Raw genomic sequence first — 23,595 nt, 5'->3', positions numbered from 1 at the left:
TTAGTGATAAATCAAAAGAGGAAATAAAACACTCAAAGAAAAAAGTTCTAAAGGTCAAATACTGAGACAAGTGAATTTTAACATAAACAGAAATGAGTCCATGTAGAAGATGAGATATTTAGTGAAATTTTTATAATTTGAAGGAATGTAAAACAAATGATCAGCATTTAAAAACTTTGTGTTTAAAGTGTTCGGGCAGAAAGAGTTGCACTAAAGAATGTTTGAATGCCTTGTCATATCCTGTTTCATCATTGGGTTGCAGACAGAACAAGAAGGGACCAAAGAAACCTTTAATCCAAGTCTCTCATTTGACAAATGGGAGAAAACAAAAGCCCAAGAAGTTTGTGACTTTCTCCGGCTACCATAAGTAGCAAATGTGTGATTAGAAAGTCATTTCACTGAGGCATTTTCCTTAATCTAGCAGGCTGGTAACCTAGCAGTTTGGTAAACTTGTCAAAAAAGGTTATGAGGTTAGCATGCCATAATCTGTTCTTGGTGAGGTTTTGTTGGTTCACTGATTACCAGCAGAATCAAACAGAGTTTCAGAGGTGAGTAGGGCCTCAGCAGGCACTAAATTTAACCCACATCCAAAAAAAGATCCTTATGACTATTCATATGATGGGTAGCATTTCATTCTTTGCTTGAATTCAGCACTACTCAGGCAATCTACTCCAGTTTTGGGTGAGCTTATGATTGTTAAGAAGTTTTCCTTATATTTAGCTGTAGACTGTTACTTTTCTTTTTAAAAAAAATGTATGTGCCAATATAATTTTTGATAATAATTTTCTGACATTTTGTGATACATATCCTCTCACTCCTTCCCATCCTTCCCAAAACCAAAAGGTAATATGGTCTGTTACTTTCCAGTCTCCACAATGTTTTACTCTCCAAAACTAAAGAAACTAAATCCAGTCCCTCTGGCATGATGAGCAACATTTCAAGCACTTCCAGATAGCTAAGTCACCCTGCCCTTTTGTAGTTATCTTTTCCCCTGGCAAAATATCTCCATGTCTTTCAACACATAATCATTAGGCAATAAATCAAGGTCCTTTGATTTGACATTTTGATTATTCTCTGCTAGAGAGATTCTCCAATTTATTAATGTCCCTCCTAAACTATGGTTCCCAGAACTGAAAATAGTTCTCCCTATGGAATCTGAGGCAACTAGGTGGCTCCTGTTTTATACATATCAGTCCTTTTCATTTTCCTATTTTTTTTTAATTCTTTGGGATATAATCCAAAAGTGTTGCTGAATCAAAAGGTATACATAGTTTTATAGCCCTTTGGGCATAGTATCAAATTATTGTTCAAAATAGTTGAAATAGTTTACAACTCTATCAACAATGCATTAGTATCCTAATTTTCCAACATCCTCTCTACTCTTTGCCATTTCCTGTTTTCTGTCATATCAGTCAATCTGATAGAAGTGGGGTGGTGCCTCAAGATTGTTTTAATTTGCATTTCTCTAATCATTTACCATTTAAAGCATTTTCACATGACCATATATAACTTTGATTACCTCATCTGAAAAAATGCCTATTGAAATACTTTGACTATTTATCAATTGGGGAAATGACTTGTTTTGGAAGGGATGGGGAATATGGATATAAAAGGCTCTGGACATCAGAGTTTTATTTGTATTGGGCAATGAAAGTAAAACAAAAACAATCCCTGTCCTCAAGTAGCATACATTTTAATGTGGCTGACAACTTGTGAATGACTTAGTCAATTCAAGATGCAGAGTATGAAAAGTTAATCATAGAGAAAATTCTAAAACCTGGGGAGGAGACTAGGAAAGCCCTAAAGAAGTTATGACTTGAGATGAGTCTTAAAGGGAACGAAAAAGAAAGGTGAGTGAGCAAATCACTTCAGGCATCCAGTAGAAAGTCAAAGTTTGAGGAAGAGCAAGTTAAACATTAGAGAGGACTAAAGTTATGGAGAATTTTTCCTTCATACTTTATTTATCTCCATGAAAATAGACTCAACCTTCTCCAAAGAGCTATTCCAAAGCAGGGTGATAGAAGAACTACTTTGGTTCCTGTTCTATTTTTAAACATTAGTTACTCTCATTGTTTGTCCTTTTCCATTTTTAAATAGCTTAATTTCATTTGCTCTGTCAGATGAAATACTTTCCGTGATGCCAGGACTACCTTCCTTCTCTTTTCCTCTTGGTAACAAAAGACTTGACTCTCTTCTTTGGCTTCAGTGTTTGAAGTAGTGAAATTATTCCTTGAATACCTCTTGTTTTAGGGCTTCATTTCTATTTTAGGGCTTTCCCCTCCTCCCTTTTACAGATTTATCTGAATTTGTTCCACTAAATGAGCAGATTATATATTTTAAGGAAAAGTACCTAATACAGTTAAATGGACCTTTTTTCCTATTTGTTCCACAACACCCATAACCACCATCGTCAATCCTCTCCTCTGCACACAAGTAAATAGACAGGGCCTTACTTGTTAACTTTTATTCATTCAAGGCCTAACATGCAGTCCAGGTAAGACCCTAGAGAGCAGGAAACACTCTTTTCTCTATTGAAACTTCTCTGTATTTCCTTTCTCCATCGCATTTCTTTTTATTTTCTCATAGAACAAAATGATCTTTAAATGACCAAAATGACTAAGGGGAAAAATTCAAATTTACACTAGTTCCAAAAATTGGTTACAAGGAAAATCTGGCTGCTTAAGAGCATTTTCCAATTGTTGACCCTGTCATGAAGGGACAACACAGAGGAATGTCTACCGGCTTCAGAGACTACTTTAGGTACAGGAAAGGTGAAATACTTCTCTCATATTTGCTGTGGCAGCAGAGAATTTTCATTTAATCATTAGGGCTTTCTTTTTTCTCATATGGGAAGATTCATCTACAATAGCTTTATTTCCATTCTCATTTAATCTTCTTCGGCCTGCCAATGAATTTCTTTTTTAAATTACAACTCTAATTTCCTTGCCTTTTCTCCCATCTATTGATTTCCAACCTCACTGCAAAGTTGGCCAGCTTGGGTCCAAAGTTTACTCCTTCTTCCTATCCGTTATTTTTTACTCTTGACAGAATAAGCATATGGTCTTAAAACTCTGTGAAATTGGATCCTTGGAACCAGTTTCTGTTGTAAATTTCATTGCTGGTTACCTTTATGTGATGTTACATTAAATGTAGCATTTACTTTACATAAAAGGCAGAGTAGAGAGAAGGAGTATACCTTGAATTTTCTGTTTCTTTCTGGATATGAAATTTAAATGATTGTACATTGAATTTATAGCTTATCTAATGCATTTAGTTTATCTTATTGAATATATTGCACAATTTTTTTCTCAACCTTTTAATTGAAAAAGGGACGAATTATTATATCCTTATTCTTTCCTCAAGCACATCTCTTAGACACATGTTTTTTTATTCAGAAATTTTGTTTTCTACTATAATTTCAAGAGTTGCATATACTAAAAGCTGATACTAGAATAATTTCCAATTTCTTTCTTCTAAAGCATGGCATGGGTTACTTTGTGTCACTATTTTTAATGGTCTACCACAATTTTTCAGAATGTGTCATTGTAGTCTTTTGCATCACTCAACTTATATTAGGAAGGACAAGTTCCAAAGTCAGAAGGTGGTCTCCGAAATGCATAACTCTTGTTCCCTTTCTGTTAATTTCCATAGTCATAGTGCAGGACTTAAAGTAGGAAGTTTAATTATTATCTTGAATTTCATACTAACATCAAAGGAAGCACTGGTTGAATTTAAAGTGAGATGCAGATGACTGGGCCCTCACAGAATGTCTTATCTCTGACTTCAGTGCTTTTTCACTAAAGAATGAGGGTGATTATATTGGAGAGTGATACCTTTAATGTAAATTGCTACTTCCCATTTCCTTAACTACAGTTATTCACCAAAGACTACTCCTGAGAAAAGAATCTTCTTTATTTTGCTAGAGACTAAGGGTACTCTCAAAAACAAAACAAAATAGAGCATATTCTGAAATTTTTGGTCATTTCCCTTTACTAACCCAGAAAGAAAGAAATAGTTTTGTGTTTTTTTAGCAACATTCATCCAGTGTGTGAGCCAAACCTATCAAATAGAATCTATAGAGACACAGTTCTCCTTTAACTATTGAACATTTGTGTTGTACCCTAGACTGAGGATGGGCACGCGGAAATATTTCTAAACAAATATTATTTGGATTCTCAAGACAAACTTCAAAAGGGAATGTTTCCAGTTTTCTTTTCAAATATACAATAGACAATGACAAGTTTCTTCATTGAATATTTTGCCAAGCGAGCTAGCATACTATAGAAGATAGAGCATTGGATTCAAAGATGGGAAGATATGTTTGAATTCTGCCTCAGACACTTATTAGCTCTGTTATCCTGCTCAAGGCTCTTAAAATATCTAATTCTTAGTTTCCCTTCTATAAAATGAAGATTAGACTAAAGGACTTCTGGGGACTCTTCTAGGTCTGTGATGTCATAAGTGAGATTCCTTGAATGAGGTATTTTGTTATTGAAAGGCCCTACAAAATCATAATTGAGATGGCTTTTAAGATAATTTTTTGATTCTGTTTTTCTCCAGATTACAATACAAGTGAGCAAAAACAAGCTTGTAAGAAGCATGAACTCTATGTAAGCTTCCGGGATTTGGGATGGCAGGTAAGAAATAAAATGAATGCTTCTAGTCAGCTTAAGTCCCTTTGTTTCCTTGAACACAACCAGACTCTCAGTTACTGTGAATCTCTGTGTGTTAATCTTTATTTTTCCCTCTTATCTAGAACTTCATGGTAACAAGTAATGACCTAACTCAGGGCTTATCTGTTATCTGTATCTTTCCTGCTTCTTCTTCCTTCTTTGGTCATTTAACTGAAGCTAGGAGTTGTCAAAACAGATGGCCTCTATCCTTGAAAAACTAAAACATATGACACTTAGGAAGAAAGGTGAAGCTTTTGACTATACTGTCTAAGACAGACTCAAAGACCACTTTTCTTTTTAATTAAAAAATAAATTAAAACTAGGTCTCCTCATTTCATTTATGCTAGAAGTTCAGGGACTACTCAGAACCAGCCCCACTCTGAATATCATAGAAGTTTTGACTTGCTCCATTTTCCAATCTGGAATCATTTTCTCTTCCTAGGTTTATGGGATTATATATCTAGAGGTCTGCTCATCCACATTTGGTGCCCAATTTTTTATCCATCACTCACCTGTGTGGGATTTTTACATCCCAGTAAAACCATCTTGGCAGATATGCTTAATAAATCAGGTTGAAAGTAACTTACAGCTCTCAAACCCATCAGTAAGTTAGGGAGATATTTACCCCCAAGCAAATAAAGATTTTTCCTGTGGGTAAATGGGTGGATAAGAACGATTTATTCCAAGAGCCATCAAGACTACTGAAAACAGGCACTTTGGAATGTTTAGAGCTCGGTCAGACATCAAATATGCCAAGGTCATTCACTGCATCCCCAGCCAGTAGTTTTGATTTTTGTCTTGCTACTGAACTTTGAAGACTCTGAGTGAGTGAGGCTGACAATTTAGTATAATTGTCTCACTTAAATCCAATTCACACCCAAGTCAAAATATCACCACCGCATGATGCCTTTGGTCCTCTTTGAGACAAAGGAGGAACAGAGCAGTAAGAAACCTCAGAGTTCTTAGGGACCAACCTCCTCTTTTTTAAGAGGTGAAAATGGAGACCCTGAAAGCTCATATAACTTGCCTACAAATCACAAAGCTTTCTGAGTGACAGAGGTAGGATACTCAAAGACTAAAATGTCCTCAGTGTCAAAGAAGGTAGGATCATTGTCTGTTGCGTTTTTAACCTCAGTCGACTGTCCGCCACGATGTTCTCCTGCCCCTGACAATATTTATGATGTTAATATGTAAGTAACTGCAAAAAGAAAAAAATGAGGGGAAATTTAGGTTGAAACCTGGGAGTTTTCTGCATAAATCCAGTATTTACTAACGCCCCAAACTATGGGAAGTTTAGAATCGGCTAGTCTTAGAAACATCCTTCCTTATTAACTGAATTTTTAAAAAATGCTGTACTTCGCACTTTTTATATACAAACTTTCATTTGCATAGAATGTTTAGATTTATTTCCTAACTGTCTACTAGTGTTGGAAGTTCTATATTTGTATGGGATAAGATATAACATGTGTCTGTAGTAATTGTTTTTAATTAATTAAACATTTTCATTTTTCCTAGGCATTCATTCTGGGTCAATTCCAGGAGGAAAAATATGCATTATACAAAGCTTTAAAAAGGAGCATGGAATTTTAAAAATAATATCTATTAGGAGCTGGGGGACATGTGTGGAGGACTTTACATTTTTGTCTGAGTTTCCAGGATTTGAAATAAACACATTCCTTCTTTTCTGGAAGATCATCTAAGTTTACACTGTTTTCTTCTCAAATTCCATTTGAATTTGACAGAATTAAGTAATATACAGTGGAAAGAGTAGAATATTTAAGAGTCAGGAGAACTAAATTCAGTGCTTTCTCTGCCACTTACTACCTATGTAACTTTGAGTAAGTTATTTTATTTCCTTAGGCATCAGTTTCCTCATTTATAATATAATAGCCTTTGTGGTCCCATCTAACTCCAAGTCTGATCAATGATAAATCACTAAATTATCCCTAATATAGCTTATAATATGGGTTGTTAGGTGGCTTAGTGAATAAAGTGCTGTTTTGAGTTCAAATCTGGTCTCAGACACTGTCGAGCTGTGTGACCCTGGACAAATCACTTCACTCTGTTTGTCTCATGTGTAAAATGAGCTGGAGAAGGAAACCACTTGGCACACCACTCCATTATCTTTGCCAAGAAAACTCAAAATGAGGCCATTAAGAATGGGACATCAACTAAACAACAACAACAATAGCAAAGCTTATAATACTATTTTTTTTTGCTAAAAATGGTCTTCCTATAAAGCTTGTTAAGGGTTCTACTCCTGGGTTGCTGAAGATAAATTTCTGAAGGGGCAACCATGCTTGAAATATGACCTGGCAGTGTATGCCTATTGTCAAAATTAAGGGTGATAAGGCTAGTTAAGTGGTTTGCTGACTAATGAAAGGTGGAGAGGCTCATTTTTATTCTATCTTGAGGTAGTGTTGGTTATTGTTGTTATTTTACTTTACTAATACCTGAAAGCAGGTGGAGAGGTGTTCCTCTGAATAAGTAGAGGGAAAGCTCTATAGGAATCAAATTAAACACGTTTTAAAAGTGTTATTCTAATTTAAAGAGTATTTCATAGTGCACCTTAATTTTTCAAGATATTCAGTAACACATGTGAGTAAGCAAATAAATATATGAGTATGAACTGCATGTATAAACACTTTTTAAAAAATTTGACCTGTGGTTTCCTTTGTGTTGGAAGGTTTCAGAGAGGGACTTTCCTATACCAATTCAGATACATGCTTTTGAACAACTTAGAGTCTTGGAAGTTGCCTGGGACAATGAGAATTGTTTCTTGCTTAGGATCAGGCAACTAATATCTTTCAGCGATGGAGCTTTAACTCAGACATTTCAGACACTGAGGGAAACTCTCTATTCACTATATCATAAACACTATTAAAATAATATATAAATATATAAAATATAATATTTAATAAAGTATGCTTGGGAACATTGAAAATATTTTCTTAGTGAAAATTCATAATTCTATTATAAATTTTAAATTGGACAAAAAAATGGAAGCTGTTCATCAAAGACTGATTTTTGGAGAATCTGAGAAAAAATGTTTTACTATTTTAAAATTTAAGGATCCTTTGAACCATATTTTTTGGAAATTTAAACATTTATTAATTTTTCAATTTAAAGGCAAAGAACATAAGTCACACAAATGTATTCATTAGATACTATCTTCTTTGCGGGAATGTTTTAGGACTGGATTATTGCTCCAGAAGGCTATGCTGCTTTCTATTGTGATGGAGAATGCTCTTTTCCATTGAATGCCCATATGAACGCTACCAATCATGCCATAGTTCAAACTCTGGTAAGTACTTTTTTCCTTGTTTGTTGTTTATTTCTGTAAGAGTGAAAAATTACTGATATGAGAGTAATGAACAATTTGTCCCAGGTTACCAATGTCTTGAGCATGTATCTTTCCTGTGGCAGTTCTCCAACCTACTTTTACTTGAACATGTGATGATAACCCATAGGTGATACCCCTCTCCTATAAGCTATCTTCCTCCACTGTCATACCTTCCTCCCATCAGTATCCTACTTGTTTCTGGATTGTCACATCTGGGTTTATCTCTTTATATAGAAAACAAATACTCTATTTAGTCTGTTCATTTTTAATAAATAATATTTTTAAAATCACATTCCAGACATGAGTTACATTCCATTTAAATTCAGTGATTCCTTATGTAGTCAGTTTTGTTTCCTTTGTATTAGGATCTTTTTATTCTATTCACTGCCCCATTTTTCATTTACTTTCATATAAATATCTATGGCATTGTGTTTTGTCACTGGCTTTCTTCTTGAATATTTTCCCTTGTCCTTTCTTTTGTTGTCTTCATCCTATATTTTGTACTTATTTCTCTATGATTTTAGGGATGGTAACTATATGTGTGCTATTTTCTCCTTCATCATCCCTTTACATTTGAAAGCTTTCTTGATCAGATTGGCAAGCTTCCAGGCAAACAGATTTTTGACCATCCTTGGCATGCTACATCCATTACTAAATGAGATTTTATTACTCCTATGTTTTCAACAATGATCCCATGTTCCAAATTCCTTTTTGAGAAACCATCTTTCTAGCCAGCTGTTCAATTCCCATGTGTAGCTATCTGCTAACATCGGCTTTGGTACACACACACACACACACACACACACACACACACACACACAAACCTCACACGCTATGTGTATAAAATTCTTCAGGATTTTCCCCAAAATTTCATAATCTTTACAAATACTTTCTTGGTTTCACTTATTTACATATAAATAACCAGGAGAAGGTTGTGACCAGTTTTTGGTAGTCCTAACCATCTTCCTCTCCATTACCATTCAGATGGTGTTAATCTTCCTATTAAGTGACAATGGATCAATTTGGTACCCTTCAGAAAAGAATTGCCATTCAATTTTCTTTTCTTTTACTTGATAACTTTTCATGCAATAACACCTGAATATTCTTTAGCAAGAAACTGTCTACCCTCTTCCCAACTCACTAGGAAAAAGGTTTGGCTACCACTTTTACAGGAAAATGTATACCTATTACTTAGCCTAACATATTCAATAATCTTTTTCTTATCCATTCTCAATATCACATTATTTTACCACCTTGTACTTTCTCACTCCAAAACAAACTTGCTTACAGGTCACAGTTCCCGCCTGTGTCTGAATAGCATGTTTTCTCCTTTATCTTCTTTTTCCTTGTTTGTTTCTTTAAGAAGCATTCCAATCTTCCTTTTCACTTGGAGAATGGAGACACATTCCTCTAGAACTGAGAAAAATATACATTTTGCATATATACAGATGCTATATGATACTTACAAAAACATAAACACAGCATGATCTCTTGTAAGTCACTGTAAAAATCCTTTATTTTTATCTTTCATTTGTCATTTACACTAGCTTAAAGTCTTGTTTTTCATAACTTTTGCCTAAGCTTTGTTACTAACTGTTGTGGTAAAGACTTCCACCCATAACTGTTGACCTTCCCTGAGGACTCAGTAGTTGACAGCCCCTAAGACTTATTTATTTATAATAGGCTCTTACCACTTTCCCTATAGGGTGGTATGATCTGTTCAACTAATTTTAATTTTCAGTCAGTGCATTCATCCCATGCTCTAACACAGAAACATATAGAAACTGATCCGCATGCCAAAATCCAATTTCTAAAACTACCCATCTTGCTTTTCCAAGCTGCTGATTTCCTGATATCCCTCCTAGACTCCACTGGACTCTTAGTTCTCTCTGCATTCTGTGTATTTGTATAACCCAAGTTACAAAAGTTACTCAGAAGCTACTTAGGGTCTCAGTGTCAAATAGCAGCACACTCATTTAGGAACAACTACTGAAAAAACAAATTTGACAATGAATGTGATGAAATTCAGACAAACAGTCAAGAAAATGCTATTTTACTCTTTTATCAAAATGCCTTAAGGGACCTGAGCTCTTCTGGACTTTGCCAGTTATTAGTTATTTAATATTTGTTTTTAACATAGATACAATTTTTGATAATAATTTTGTTACACTTTGTAAACCATACTGTCTCCCTATCACTTTTCTCTATTTTCCTGAGTATATGGTTCCTACATGAGCTATCATGCTCTACATATTTCCATGTTCCTCATGTTGTGAAAGAAGACATATATGATTTCTATAAGAAAAAAGATATGAAGGAAATGAAGTGAAAAAATGGTTTGCTTCAATCTGCATTCAGATTCCATGTTCCTTCTATGGCAGTGGACAACCTTTTCCATCACGAGTTCCTTGGAGTTGTCTTGGATGCCTGCATTATTGCTAATAGTTAAATCATTCGAAGTTGATCATTGTATATTATTGCTGTTACTTAGCTAATTAGCCTTAAGCAAACGACTCAATCAAATTAAGCTTTAGCTTTTTCTTTTTTAAAATATTGATAATGAGTAAGGGAAATGTTTCATGGAAACTAAAGCATTATATAAATATAAACTATTCTACAGAAAAAGAGTAAAGTTAGGCTTTCTTTTTTGGTTCCTTAATTTTATTAAAATCTTTGGAATATATTTCTTTCTCTTCCATACTTTCAACAAGTTTTGACCATAATGCAAGGTTTTGAAGTGGCAGTAAGTGACTTGGTAAAAAATGCTAAGTAAAATATGATGTAAATCATAAAAAACATTTCTTTTAAGTCATATGAAAAAGCAGAGAAATTTAGTAGAAAGAAGTGCTACATTCAGATTTGGAAGGACTACTAAGGGGAACAATAATTTATAAAGTGTCTATCTATTCTGCCCCAGGCACTTTGCTAAACTCTTTTTTTTTTTTTTAAACCATTACCTTCCATCTTAGAATCAATACCATGTACTGGTTCCAAAACCAAAGACTGGTAAGGATTAGGCAATTTGGGATTAAGGGATTTGCCCATGGTCACACAACTACGAAGTTTCTGAAGCCAGCTTTGAACCCATCCGTAGATCTGGCTCTCAGTCCAATAAGCCATCCAGCTGCCTTCTGTGCTAAGCTCTTCCTAGATTTTATCTCAGCTGATACTTGCAGTAGCTCTGGGAGGAAGATGTTATTATTATCTTCATTTAACAGTTGACACAACTGAGGCCAATAGAGGTTAAGTGACTTGTTCAGAAACACACCATTAATTAGTAAGTCCTGATTTGAACTTGGGTCTTCCTCACTCTGAGCCCAGTTTTATATGCACTTTGTCATCTAGAGATCTGGACTTGGCTTCTTACTAAATAGGGCATAGCTACTCATTTAGAGTTCTCCAACCCAAGGCAAGTTACTTCATTGTTTTAGGCTGTTTGCTCATCTCTAAATGGATATAATGGTCCCTGTTTAATGAACCCCTACAACAGAGGGTTGTTGTGACTATCAGATAAATTAATATATGGAAAACAATTGCAAATCTTAGAGAAATCAAACAGTCAACATACTTATTAAATACTTACTATGTGCCAGATACTGTGTCAAGCATTGTCTAAGTTACAGTGATAATATTAAACACATTATTATTATTATTATTATTAGAATAAAGGATGGATGAAATCTAGGTAACAGCAATAATAGTGTGCACATTTATATAAAATTTTAAGTTTTACAAAGCACTTTTTTCACTATAAGCCCATAAAATACAAGTAGTACCTCCAGCCATCAAAATGGAAAAAAAATTTATAACACTCATAGCACCTAACAAACATGTATTCATTGAGCCACTAATAATTTCTGAATAGTCCAACATAACTGACTGCTATTGTATTACAGAAGTGAAGCATATTGTAACAGTAGTTCAGCTATACAAGTATAAGTAAAAGACACTTGGGAAACGTCACTATGTCTCATAGGCATAATCTGATCCATGGTTATATGTTGTTTGAATAAATTGGGTAATTTTCCTTTAAAGAAACTGGTTCCTGAGTTGAAACATTATAGGATATTGGTTGATGGACAATAATAATAATAGTTATTATTATCAACTAGCATTCATATAACACTTTTAAGATTTGAAAAGTGCTTCATAAATATCTTATTTTATCTTTACAACAACCTTGAAAGATAGGTATTATTATCATCATCTTCACTTTTTTTTACTTTTTTACTTTTATATCTTTACTTTACACTTATACTGTATAATTAGAAATTTTGTACCTTTGAACTACATCTCCCAGCATCCTTTTCCTCCTTCAACCCCACCTTGCATGCTTACATTGCTTGTATATAGTTGGTGTAACTGTGCCTCTTGCTCTCTTCTCTCCCAACCATGGCTGGGTTTGCTGCCTTTTTACTTTCCTTTTTGCTTCAAGTTATTATTAATAAATGTATTAAATATAATACTTGGATTGTTTGGATATTAATTTTTAATCTTACAATACATACATCCTTACTTAAGGAAATGAGGAAACTGAGATTGAAGGCAATTAAATGACTTATGCAGGGTCACACTAATGCTAGATTTGAACTTAAATTTTCCCGACTCCAGTACAGTGTTCTATCCACTGCATCACTGAGCAGCCTAAGAAGCATCATCTGTGGGAGAAGCTGACATATTTGCTTATATAAACAAACATAATCTGATGAGTGGTTCTGAGAAATGTCAAAAAGTAATCAAGCTGGTAGACGCTCTAAAGTCTCTGCCCAAATTTTGGTATATCGTTCTGAAGATGGTTAAGACTTTCTGAGTGATAGGAAACCAGACTGATGGTGTTAATCAAAGATTTTAAGAGAACGCCTTTAGAGAGCTTCTAAGACAGAGAAATTTATAAATAAGAACTCAATCAGGGAATCAGCAAATACGGACTGGGCACTCAGAAGATGCCAGCAACTGTTAGAGACTGATATTGTCAAAAATTAAATAGTCCACCCTCTCAAGGGTCTTAGGTTTTACTGGGAGAGACTATAAGTTCTTGTATGTATAAATATAAAATATTTACTTAATAGGCACAGTCCAACTAACAAGAAGTTATTCTATAGTAGTCAAAATAATCAGATTTTTACTGAAAGAGAAAAAGAATCTCAAGGGAAATAATTGGGGGCAGAGTGGAATGAAGTGGAGTGGTAATAGTACAAATCTCAAACTATATTACAAATAAATAATCTATGTGGCACTCAGAAAAATAGAAAATAAATGACCAGTTGAATAGATTGAATCAACAAAATCCTGAAATAATTAAAGGTAGTGGAGCTAGGCCTTTTGCACTACTGAGTAACCCTTGCCTATTGGAAAGCATATTCCTTGAAAATAGGGACTGCCTTACTTTTCCTTCTGTATCCCTGGTATTTATATTATTTATATAACTACTAATATAAGTCTCTTTGACAGAAACTACTTAGAAAGTGAGAAAGCAGCCAGTCAGAAAGCACAGTGACATGAAAATTTACAAATAGAAAAGGAAAATCATAATTTTTAAAATTATAAAGTTGTATATATTTAAAAATATGCAACATGTCCTCTTTTTTTCTGCAAACACTTAGTTGACATAATTTAGTGATGAGTTGAACAAGAGTTCACAATTTTTTCTTTTAAACCCCTGCCTTCCATCTTAGAATTAATACTGTGTATTGGTTCCAAGGCAGAAGAGCAATAAGAGATAGGCAATGAGGATTAAGTGACTTGCCCAGGGTCACACAGGTGGGAATTGTCTGAGGTCATATTTGAACCAGGACCTCTGTTCTCTGGGCCTGGCTTTCAATCCACTAAGCTACCCAGCTGCCCCCAATTTTTTTAAATTCATCATCAGACTTTTTATCACTTTGGATAACAAGTGAAGAGGTCATTTTTTCCAAATCTAACCTTGATTATAACATATAGGTTCAGGAATGTTTAAGAGGGGGAATTCCAATCCCATTTAAATAAATAATTTTATCCTATGTTTATTCCTAGAAGATAAACAAGAGGGAAAATATTCAGATTTTTTAAACGTGTAGCAAATTTTATGATAACCAAAATATAAAAGAATGAATATGATTGAATGCACATTTGGAGGAGGAAAAGTAGCTGGGTGGAGGACAGGAATGGAGATAATAAAAATCTTCATGTGTAGAAGAAGATAGCATTTGAGCTGATTTTTAATGGAAATTGGGGATTCTAGGAGAAAGAAGTAATGAGAGAGTGAAGTCCAGGGAAGGAGAGAGAAGGTTTCAATAAGCCATGAAAAGTGCTCAGAACCGAAGCAAAAGTTCTAGTGATGGTGATAGAGAGAAAAGGAGCAATTATATGAAGAGACACCAAAAGATGTGATTTGTCTATTTGTGAGGATAACCAGACAACTGTAAAATATTACACTCTATTTGGAGTTTGTGGAACAGAGCATTCAGAAGAGACAAATTAAATTATCTCTTTGCCATGCTGAGTACTAGTTAGACAAATCTAGTGCCATAGAAAATTATTGTGGAAATATGTTCATGTTTTTTAGTGTGCTTCATTTTAAAGAATCACATTCTTTCTGGTTTCTTAAGCAGAAAACCAGAAATGGCACATAGCCAGGGAAAGGAGGATATAGCTAGGATTTGTGAGTATTTCAACTATTAAGAATGCCAAGTGGTCTTTGAAACCAATTCCAGTTTTTAACATTTCTGGATGGACCAGCCTATCTTCCTTCTGAGTAAGTCACTTGCTAAAATAATCTTTGTTGTAGTTTAGCAGACCAGCTGTCCTTAGTGTTTCACTAGCATTTAGATTCTATGTTTTTTCATATTTTTGTGCTCTCTATGCTATAGTTGGACATATATGCATTGAACAAATTTGGCCAAAAGCTTGAGAGATGGATTTGTAAGTGATGAATGGAAGAAAATGAAGAACCAAGACATTATTTTTAAAAGAAGATTTTAATTTCTAGCTTACCATATATGCTTGAAAAATGTAAACCTTATAATCAGGACGAAAAATTGAGAAAACCATAAGAAGAGAAAGGATTTCACAGTTTGTACTATAGTACAAAGGGGAGTGTTGATAGTGAACTTCGTTTAAACACTTTGGGTTCTGTAGAGAGTTTCTTACTATATATATATATATGTATATATATATATATATATATATATATATATGACANGACCAGCTGTCCTTAGTGTTTCACTAGCATTTAGATTCTATGTTTTTTCATATTTTTGTGCTCTCTATGCTATAGTTGGACATATATGCATTGAACAAATTTGGCCAAAAGCTTGAGAGATGGATTTGTAAGTGATGAATGGAAGAAAATGAAGAACCAAGACATTATTTTTAAAAGAAGATTTTAATTTCTAGCTTACCATATATGCTTGAAAAATGTAAACCTTATAATCAGGACGAAAAATTGAGAAAACCATAAGAAGAGAAAGGATTTCACAGTTTGTACTATAGTACAAAGGGGAGTGTTGATAGTGAACTTCGTTTAAATACTTTGGGTTCTGTAGAGAGTTTCTTACTATATATATATATATATATATGTATGTATATATATATATATATATATATATATATATATGAAAAGGCTATATATCCTTTTCATTTGGTATATATTTTAGTCCTTGATACTTATGGCAGCATGTCTTCTGAGAAATTTATATCAGGAAGAAAAGGTGTCTTGACTTCATTCTTGGGCCAAAAATCTAAAAGTTATATCCTTACATTATAATCCAAGTGGAGATTTTTCTTAGGATTTCCAACAGTTTGGGGATTCTAGCATTGAAAAGCAGTGACTCTTTAAGGGACTCAATTTGGCAGATACAAATGTACCATAAAGGAATAGTCTTGCAGAAGCTCAATGCTTAATGTAAACTATTCACCATGGTATTCTCCATTACTCTTGATCTGATTGGCTCATTCTAAGTTTTATAGCAACCTTCAACTGGATTTTTCCCATGTTTCCCTCTTTGATCAATGTCTACTCTCTTCTAAATTCAGGGAACAAATTGGCAAATTTAGGCTTTTGTTTCTTCAGGTTTGAGATCTCTTCTTTCTGACACAATTCCTGAGTTTTCAATATCACTCATTCTTTTTTTCCTACTCTTAGTGTCAACACAAAATTTCTTTCTTTCTCTGCAATGAGATGTGATTTTTAACTGATATGAAGGTGATAGGCTAAAGAATTCTACTCAATGACCTTCTGAAATAAACCATAATCCTTCATGCCCATGTCCACAGTCAGTCAGTCTGAGCAATACGCATTTAATATGCACTGTTATGCAGCATGCACAATGCTAAGTGCTGAAGTTACCAAAAAAAAAAAATTCCAAAGTCCCCTCTATCAGAGAGGTGGCATCATGTAAACAATTATGGACAAACAAGATATATACAGGATAAATCGTGAATCAACAGAGCAGAGGGAAAAATCTAAGAGTAAGGGAAATCAGGAAACACTGGTAGATGGTGAAATTTTGGCTGGAAGTTGAAGAAGGAACTAAGGGAGTAATTAGGTGGCTTGGGGATAGAGAAGCAGTTCTGGAAATGAGAAGACCTGGTTTAAATCTGGTCTCAGATACTTCCTAACTGTATGACCCTGGGCAAGGTACTTAAGCCCAGTTACTTAGCCCTTTCCACTCTTCTGCCTTGGAAGTAATACTTAATATTAATAAAAAAGACAGAAAATAGGGTTTGTTTGTCTGTTTTTAAACAAAAAAAAGGATGTCAGGGAAGTCAGGAGATAATATAAGGGAGGAGAACATTCAAAGCAAGGGGACAGGCAGTGAAAATATTTGAAGTTGGGAGATGATGTGTCTTGTTGGAAGAAAGGGAAGCAGATCAACATGAATGTATTTCAGAGTACGTGGAGTATAAGATGTAAGACAAATGGATATCTGTGTGTATTGAAAGGAGTGGGGGAGTCAGGTTATTAAGGGCTCTGAAGTCAAACATGTCAAAAAAAAAAAGTCTGAGTTTTATTTGGTCCTGGAGGTGAAAGGAAACCAATGGAACATTGAGTAGGGGTTTGATATGGTCAGTCCTGCACTTTAAGAAGACAACTTTGACATCTGAGTGGAGGATGGGCTAGAATAGCAAGAGAATTGGGACAGGCTAACAAACTAATAAGCCACTGCAATATTCTGGGAGTAAGGTTCTGATGGCTGGGACCAAGGTGGTAACAACATCAGGTAACAATTACAAAATAAGAGCGACAGATCATTTCAAGATGATAAGACTTGCCACCAAAGTGGTAGCAATGCCAAAGACAAGAAGGGGGCAAATGCAAGAGAGATTATATCAAGGTAAAATGGACGGGAGTTGACAACTGATGGGATATGGAGAGTGAGAGAGGGGGAAGTCGAGAGTGTCACCCAGAAAGATGATGTCCAACCAAAAGTACAGAGAAGTTAGGAGGAAGGGAGAGTTTAAGGAGAAAGAGAATGAGTTAAGTTTTGGACGTGTTGGGTTTAAGAAGTCTATGAAACATCTAATTCAGTATGTCTAGTAGATAGAGATACAAGAATGAAGGTTGGCAGAGAGGTTAGGGCTCAAACATTGTTCACTATCATAGAAGAAAGTTTATCATCACAGAGTGAATAAGAATTATTTGGAGAGAAATTTGGCAGAGAACATTTGTCCCCAATATGATCATCCTACTGATGGTCTATTAGAAATGCAGAGAAAATCCATTAATTGAGAAATGGTCAGATGAGTTATAGTATATGAAAGTTGTGGAATACAATTTTTTTTCTTTGAAAAATTTTTACTGATGCTGTTTAAAAAAACAAAACAAATCAAAAAACTGCTTGCTGTCACTTCCTATGACACCCTTGCCTTCAACAAAACCTTCTACTGTAACAAAGACAGACAGGTAAGCTAAAGAAAAACATTGGTCATGTGTAACAGTTTATGGTTCATTCTACACCTAAAATCCTCTTTCCCAAGCAGAGATGGAGAGGCTTTTTCAACAACAGTTCAGTGAAGTCATGATTGGCCATTGGGTTGATATTAATTCATGTTTTCCACTTTTATTTCCCTTTGTACTATTGTAGTCATTAGGTAAATTATTCCCCTGATTCTGTTGTCTTTTCTCTGAATCAGTTCATATATCTCTCCAATTTTATCTGAATTCTTAATGTTCATTGTTTCTTCTGGTGCCAAAATCACATAATCATAGAATCAAATGTTTCACAGCTGAAAAAGGTCCTAAAGGTCACCTTGTCGAACCCCTTCTTTTTACTGATGAGAAAACTGAAGCCCAGAGAGATTAGGGGTTTATCCAAGGTCATAAAGGTTGGCAAAGCCAAGATTTAAACTCTGGTTTTAGGACTCTAAATACAACAGTTTTTCCCTTTTATATCATATTTTTTCCAGTTATTCCCCAATTGAGGGGCATCAATCCACTTTTTTTTCAAGTTATTTGCTACCATTGAAAGTGTTGCTATAAAAATTGTTTCTATCTCAACTACTGACTTTCAGTAGTGGCCTCTACATTCTTTGAAATATGTCCAATAACACCAACATTTCCCTCAAGCAAAACAGTGCTCAGCATTTTTTTAGTGGAGAAAATACACTCCTCTCCTTAAAAAATAATTTTTAAAGGTCATTAAATACCATCAGCTGTAATGGCCATAGAGTCTTCAAGGCAGTGTCTAAAACAAACAGAAGGGGAAAAATCCTTGATATGGATTTGGAACAAACTCCTGCTCTGCATCACTGCCCTGGGATATTATACATGTTATAGTACAATGCCAGCATAAATGGGAAGTGGGATTTTTCCTGGCATTGTGCACCATAAATGCAGAACGTTTGTTCCATAAAAAGACACAGAACAAGACAGGCATGTTTGTTGTTAAAGGAAACCATGTTTGTGACTAATATGTTGGAGAAGTCATTCAAGAACAATCCATCCCTATATAAAAATTACTTTTAGAGGCTGCCAAGGTCATTGAAATATGCAGGTTATCAATCATGCGTGTGTGGGTTAGAGAAGATAAAGCTGATGAGGGACAGAAGTTACATCTAAAAGTCTCAAAAATCTTCCAAGTTTTCCTTTTGTGAGGTCTTAGAAATTTCAAGTTCCTGTCAGCTCACCTCATTTTTCCTGACTTTTCTGTCTACATTTCAGGACTTGCAGATCCCTTCAGCCAAGGCTGGATGTGTATTTCATTGTGCATATAGAGCTCCTGGGGGTTCAACTGGCTTTCTATAAGCCTCTCCTGGCTCATCAGTGGGACTTCTCATAAACTCTATGTAGAGAAGGGGGTTGAGGAAGTCTTGGAAGGGGTGGGGAAAAATGAGGCAGTGTAGAGGTAGGAGAGATCAAGGAACTGCCTCTTTGTTAAATTTTCCCAAATCAATTCTTGGATAAAATACCTGTCAGATCAGAATCAGCATGTACCATTTCCATTCGTATATAGTCAACTTTCCAATTACATTTGTTTTGGTTTTCATTCTCAGTCCAGATATCTAGACATTTTTTCTTCCTTGCTACCTTTATTTTTCTTGCATTTTAATACCTCCTACTAGAACTGGAGGAATAGAGAAATAATCTCTCAGAAGTACGCTGACCTTTTTTTTTTCTTTCTCTGTATCCCCAGAACATAACAGTACCTGTTACATAATAGGTGGTTAATAAATCGGTTCAGCTGAGGAAAGTTAAAAATACTAGTTGACCGAGGGTTTTTTTTAATCATCTATGGCATGATTTATGTCTATTGTGAATAATATAAAAATATAAACATTACTATATAAATATATATTTTTAATATGTGTCTTCATTATTGTTATAGCAACTATTATCTTCATTCTAATTATGTTCTTATTTGACATTCTTATACCTATCTACCTTCAACAAAATCCTATTGAAGTCTCTTCATGAAACAGAATTAATTTTGGGTTCTCAATGGCCATACTGATACAATACATTTTGGGGAGGGGAAAGTCCTATAAAGCTAAAAAACTTCAATTCTGGACTCAATTATAGATTCATCAGCTGAAGGTTAGCTAACAGGTGATTTTTTTTCAGCTATTGAAACTCATAAAGGTCTCTGCTATGATAGAGAAGAGTTCTGATCAGCATTAATTGGGGGAGTACTAAAGCTGATGGCATTGTGAATGCACAGAGTAATAGGTCAGATTTCTGCTCTTGATTTCATCCTCCAGATTAATGTCAAATTCTTTTTCCTAAAGCATAATTATGTCGGTGTCTCTTTCTGACTTAATAAAGGCCAAGGACCCCTTTTACCTCTAATATTAACTACAAACCCACTTATTTATCCTTTAAAACCCTCTGAAATTTGGCTCCAATGTCTCATTCACACAATCTTTGATCCAGATAACAATCCTTCTTGATGTTTCTTAAATGATACATTCTCTCCTCTACCTCTACTGGGAATTATCCTTGAATACATTTAGTGGAAATTTTGCATAATTCATTGAAGATCTTGTTTGTAAGACATATGAGATTAGTAGTGAGTTTAAACTTCATATCTAAAAAGGATATCTGCCAAACATAAAAGATAGTTTACTAGTAGGGATTGAAGTGCCCATTATTGAATATAAAGGACTCAAGAATCGTAGTTCTTAAAAGTTATAAAATATAATAAATATTTTACTGTATTTATTTTTAAATTTTTATTTTTCTATTTTCCAGGTTCATCTGATGTTTCCTGACCATGTACCTAAGCCTTGTTGTGCACCAACTAAGCTGAATGCAATTTCTGTGCTGTATTTTGATGACAGTTCTAATGTCATTCTGAAAAAATACCGAAATATGGTTGTACGCTCATGTGGTTGTCACTGAAATTAAGTGATAATATAGTAGCAACAACATTCAATTTTAAACTAAGGTTTATCAGACTGCAATTAAAATATATGTGTTTAGAGGAGAAGGTTTCCTCTAAAACCAGTCCAGTTCACTCCATCTTTCATCCTATGTACAGAATTATGTATATAGAAGCTTTTTATTTATTTACAGGAATGTAGTCTCTTTAATGGGTGGATTATCAGTACAATCTATTTTCTAGATCATCGCAGTATATGATAGATCTGAGTTTTAGTGGGTTATGCAGAGAGCCATAAACCCATTCCATTTCAACATTTTAAAATATCTGTACAGTTTTCCTGAAACTAGAACTCCTGTGACTGTTTTATATTGTTGAAAGAAATTGAATACATTTGGAAACATTGTGCCAATGAAAACCATGGTAGGATATTTATTTAGAGAAGAAACTAAAGAAAAATAATAATAACAACCCAAACAAAAGTGCTTTGGATCAACTCAATTTGTCTTTGAGGGGTCCTGCTCCATTCGATAAAGTTAAATGTTTAACCAATGCTGAGTAAATAAATGGTAGGTAGAACATAGAAACTGAAAGATTGCACATAATTGTTATAACTGTTTGCTTTAACAGAATCAGTGTAACTCTAGGAGCATGTTACTTCTTGGCTAGTGGAGTGTAGGTTTTGCAAAGAGCTCAAAGCTTCAGGAATTATGTGGAGACAGGCTCGAGCCTGTATCCATAAGTTTCCAAGTTAACACTAAAAAATTGTAGTACAACCGTCTTACCTCAAATAAATCGTGTTTGTCTATTATCTCGAGCACTACTGCCACGGATTTTTTTCATGTTTAATAACTTAGTCCAAAATAAAGAAACACATACGTGAGCCACCCTGCCCCTTAGACAAGAGTTACTGTATGTGTCCAGGAGCAGAAGGACTTCAACAGAGCCATTTTCTTGAGCTCCTTGTTACAGGTAACTAGACTTTGGTGACTGATATGATGCTAGGAGTCCTAGTTGAGACTGAAGTTCTGAAAGTCAACTGAATAAAATTATCCCAAACAAAACCCCCTAAAATTACTTTGACACACAAATTGATACATTTAAACAAAATGTTCTTAGAGAATTTGCCATTTAGAAAGAACAGCTGAAATCCATTTTTCATATCTTTGAGAGTGTGCTCATTCAAATTCATGTTGTTTTTTTAATGGATATTTCATAAAACTTCTTCCCAGCACAGCCAATTCCAAGAGGAGAGGTTCAGTTGTGTGTATGCGTGCATGTGTGTTCTTCCCTCTGAAATTAATTTATTTTCTCTCACTGTTGGAATGTCTTCTGAAACCATTCTAAAATATATACTTAACTTTTTGAAGAATGGGCTGTTGTTTTCTAGGACAGTTCTCTTTATGGACTCACCTTCAGATTTATAAGTAATGATTTCATTACCTTCCATAACTATGCCTATTTGCAGTTCATGTGAAAATGAATAAAGCACAGTACTACTTGTGAGTTTCTCATTTGGGGTCACTTGGTTAAAAAAAATATCAGGAATAACTTCAAAAGAGTTATGAGTTTGTTTGTGATTCAGGTATATGGCTATGCTATTTTAAACACAATTTATCCTAGAGAAAATTTGATGGTTAACTGTATTTTGGGGTTCATTAAGTAATATATTTTTGAATAATGGTGTACCATTGTGAGATTTTTTTTAAAAACTGAAGTTTATAATATTATTCTTTAAAATGTGCTGTTTAAAATATATTTCTATATTTTAAAATATAATAAACCTATAACGCTATAGGTGGCTCTAGCATGTGCTTTTTTAAAAAAAAAATTGGTCTTCATTATAAACAATTTTAAAGCACAAATATTGGAGAAAGTCTGAAGATAAGTTAAGAGGGAGACACAAGTTCTTTATTTTCTAAGATGTCATATAAAAGAGTGATTATACTTGTTTTGTTTGACCTTGATATAAACTGAGGCCAATTATGTGGAAATTACAAGGAAAAAGATTTTCGCGGAATATAAAGAAAAGATTTCCAACAATTCAAGCTGTCTAACCATGGCATGATTTGCCTTGAGGTGTATTTAGTTCCCATACCTGGAGACTAGAGAACCATTTGGTGACATTACAGAGAAGCAGCTTTGGATCAAGTGATGGCCTGGAGGACAAGTCTCACTGAAAGTCCCAGAAAAATAATAAACAATATAATATAAAGACAATGGCAGAGATTTTCATGGAAGATTACAAATTATCCAGATTTCATTATCCCTCCACTATATCAACTGGAATATGCTGCCTTAGGAGATGATGGGTTCCCCCTCACTGAGAATGTTCAAAGAATGATTAACTGACCCCATTCAGGAATTTTGTAGAAGAGTTGTTGTTCTGGTATATGTTGGACTAGATGACCACTGAGATCCTGTCCAAATCTGAGAGCCTACAGTTTTTTAACATAGCCTTGAATTGCAAAATTAAATGCATCACTACTTTCCCATAGCTATTCAAATAGCAAAAAGTAGTCAAGATATATTAGAAAACAGGAAAGATGGAAAAAATACTCACAAAATGCCTCACTTTCTCTCTTTAAGAAAGGATGAAATTTGTATCAGTATTTTCCCATGTTCCAGTGAAATATAAGTATACCACTGTGATTTAACTTATACATATGCTGAATTACATTATTTTAGGAATATTTTAATATTTCCTACCATTCTGCTTTTCTTTTCTTTTTTTTACCTTCAACTTGCAGAGTTTGAAGGACTTCAGACTTATTCTTCTTTG

General features: G+C 34.4%; 1 protein-coding gene across 3 annotated transcripts in view; it reads left to right on the top strand.

Annotated features, from left to right (window-relative positions):
• BMP5 (bone morphogenetic protein 5) overlaps window positions 1-22,312 on the top strand; it is a 177,189-nt gene extending 154,877 nt beyond the window's left edge. For 2 of the 3 annotated variants that reach the window (XM_044675907.1, XM_044675906.1), the window contains 3 exons: window positions 4,561-4,637; window positions 7,867-7,977; window positions 20,684-22,312. In XM_044675907.1, the coding sequence (XP_044531842.1) occupies window positions 4,561-4,637; window positions 7,867-7,977; window positions 20,684-20,833 (338 nt within the window). In that variant the 3' untranslated portion in view covers window positions 20,834-22,312. The remainder of the gene's footprint in view (window positions 1-4,560; window positions 4,638-7,866; window positions 7,978-20,683) is intronic. The other variant, XM_044675909.1, reaches the window with a different exon arrangement.
• Window positions 22,313-23,595: the final 1,283 nt, after the last annotated feature.

This window comes from Gracilinanus agilis, chromosome 4 (assembly GCF_016433145.1).
Source record: "Gracilinanus agilis isolate LMUSP501 chromosome 4, AgileGrace, whole genome shotgun sequence".
NCBI lineage: Eukaryota > Metazoa > Chordata > Mammalia > Didelphimorphia > Didelphidae > Gracilinanus > Gracilinanus agilis.
This window is presented reverse-complemented; position numbering and strand designations above follow the sequence as displayed.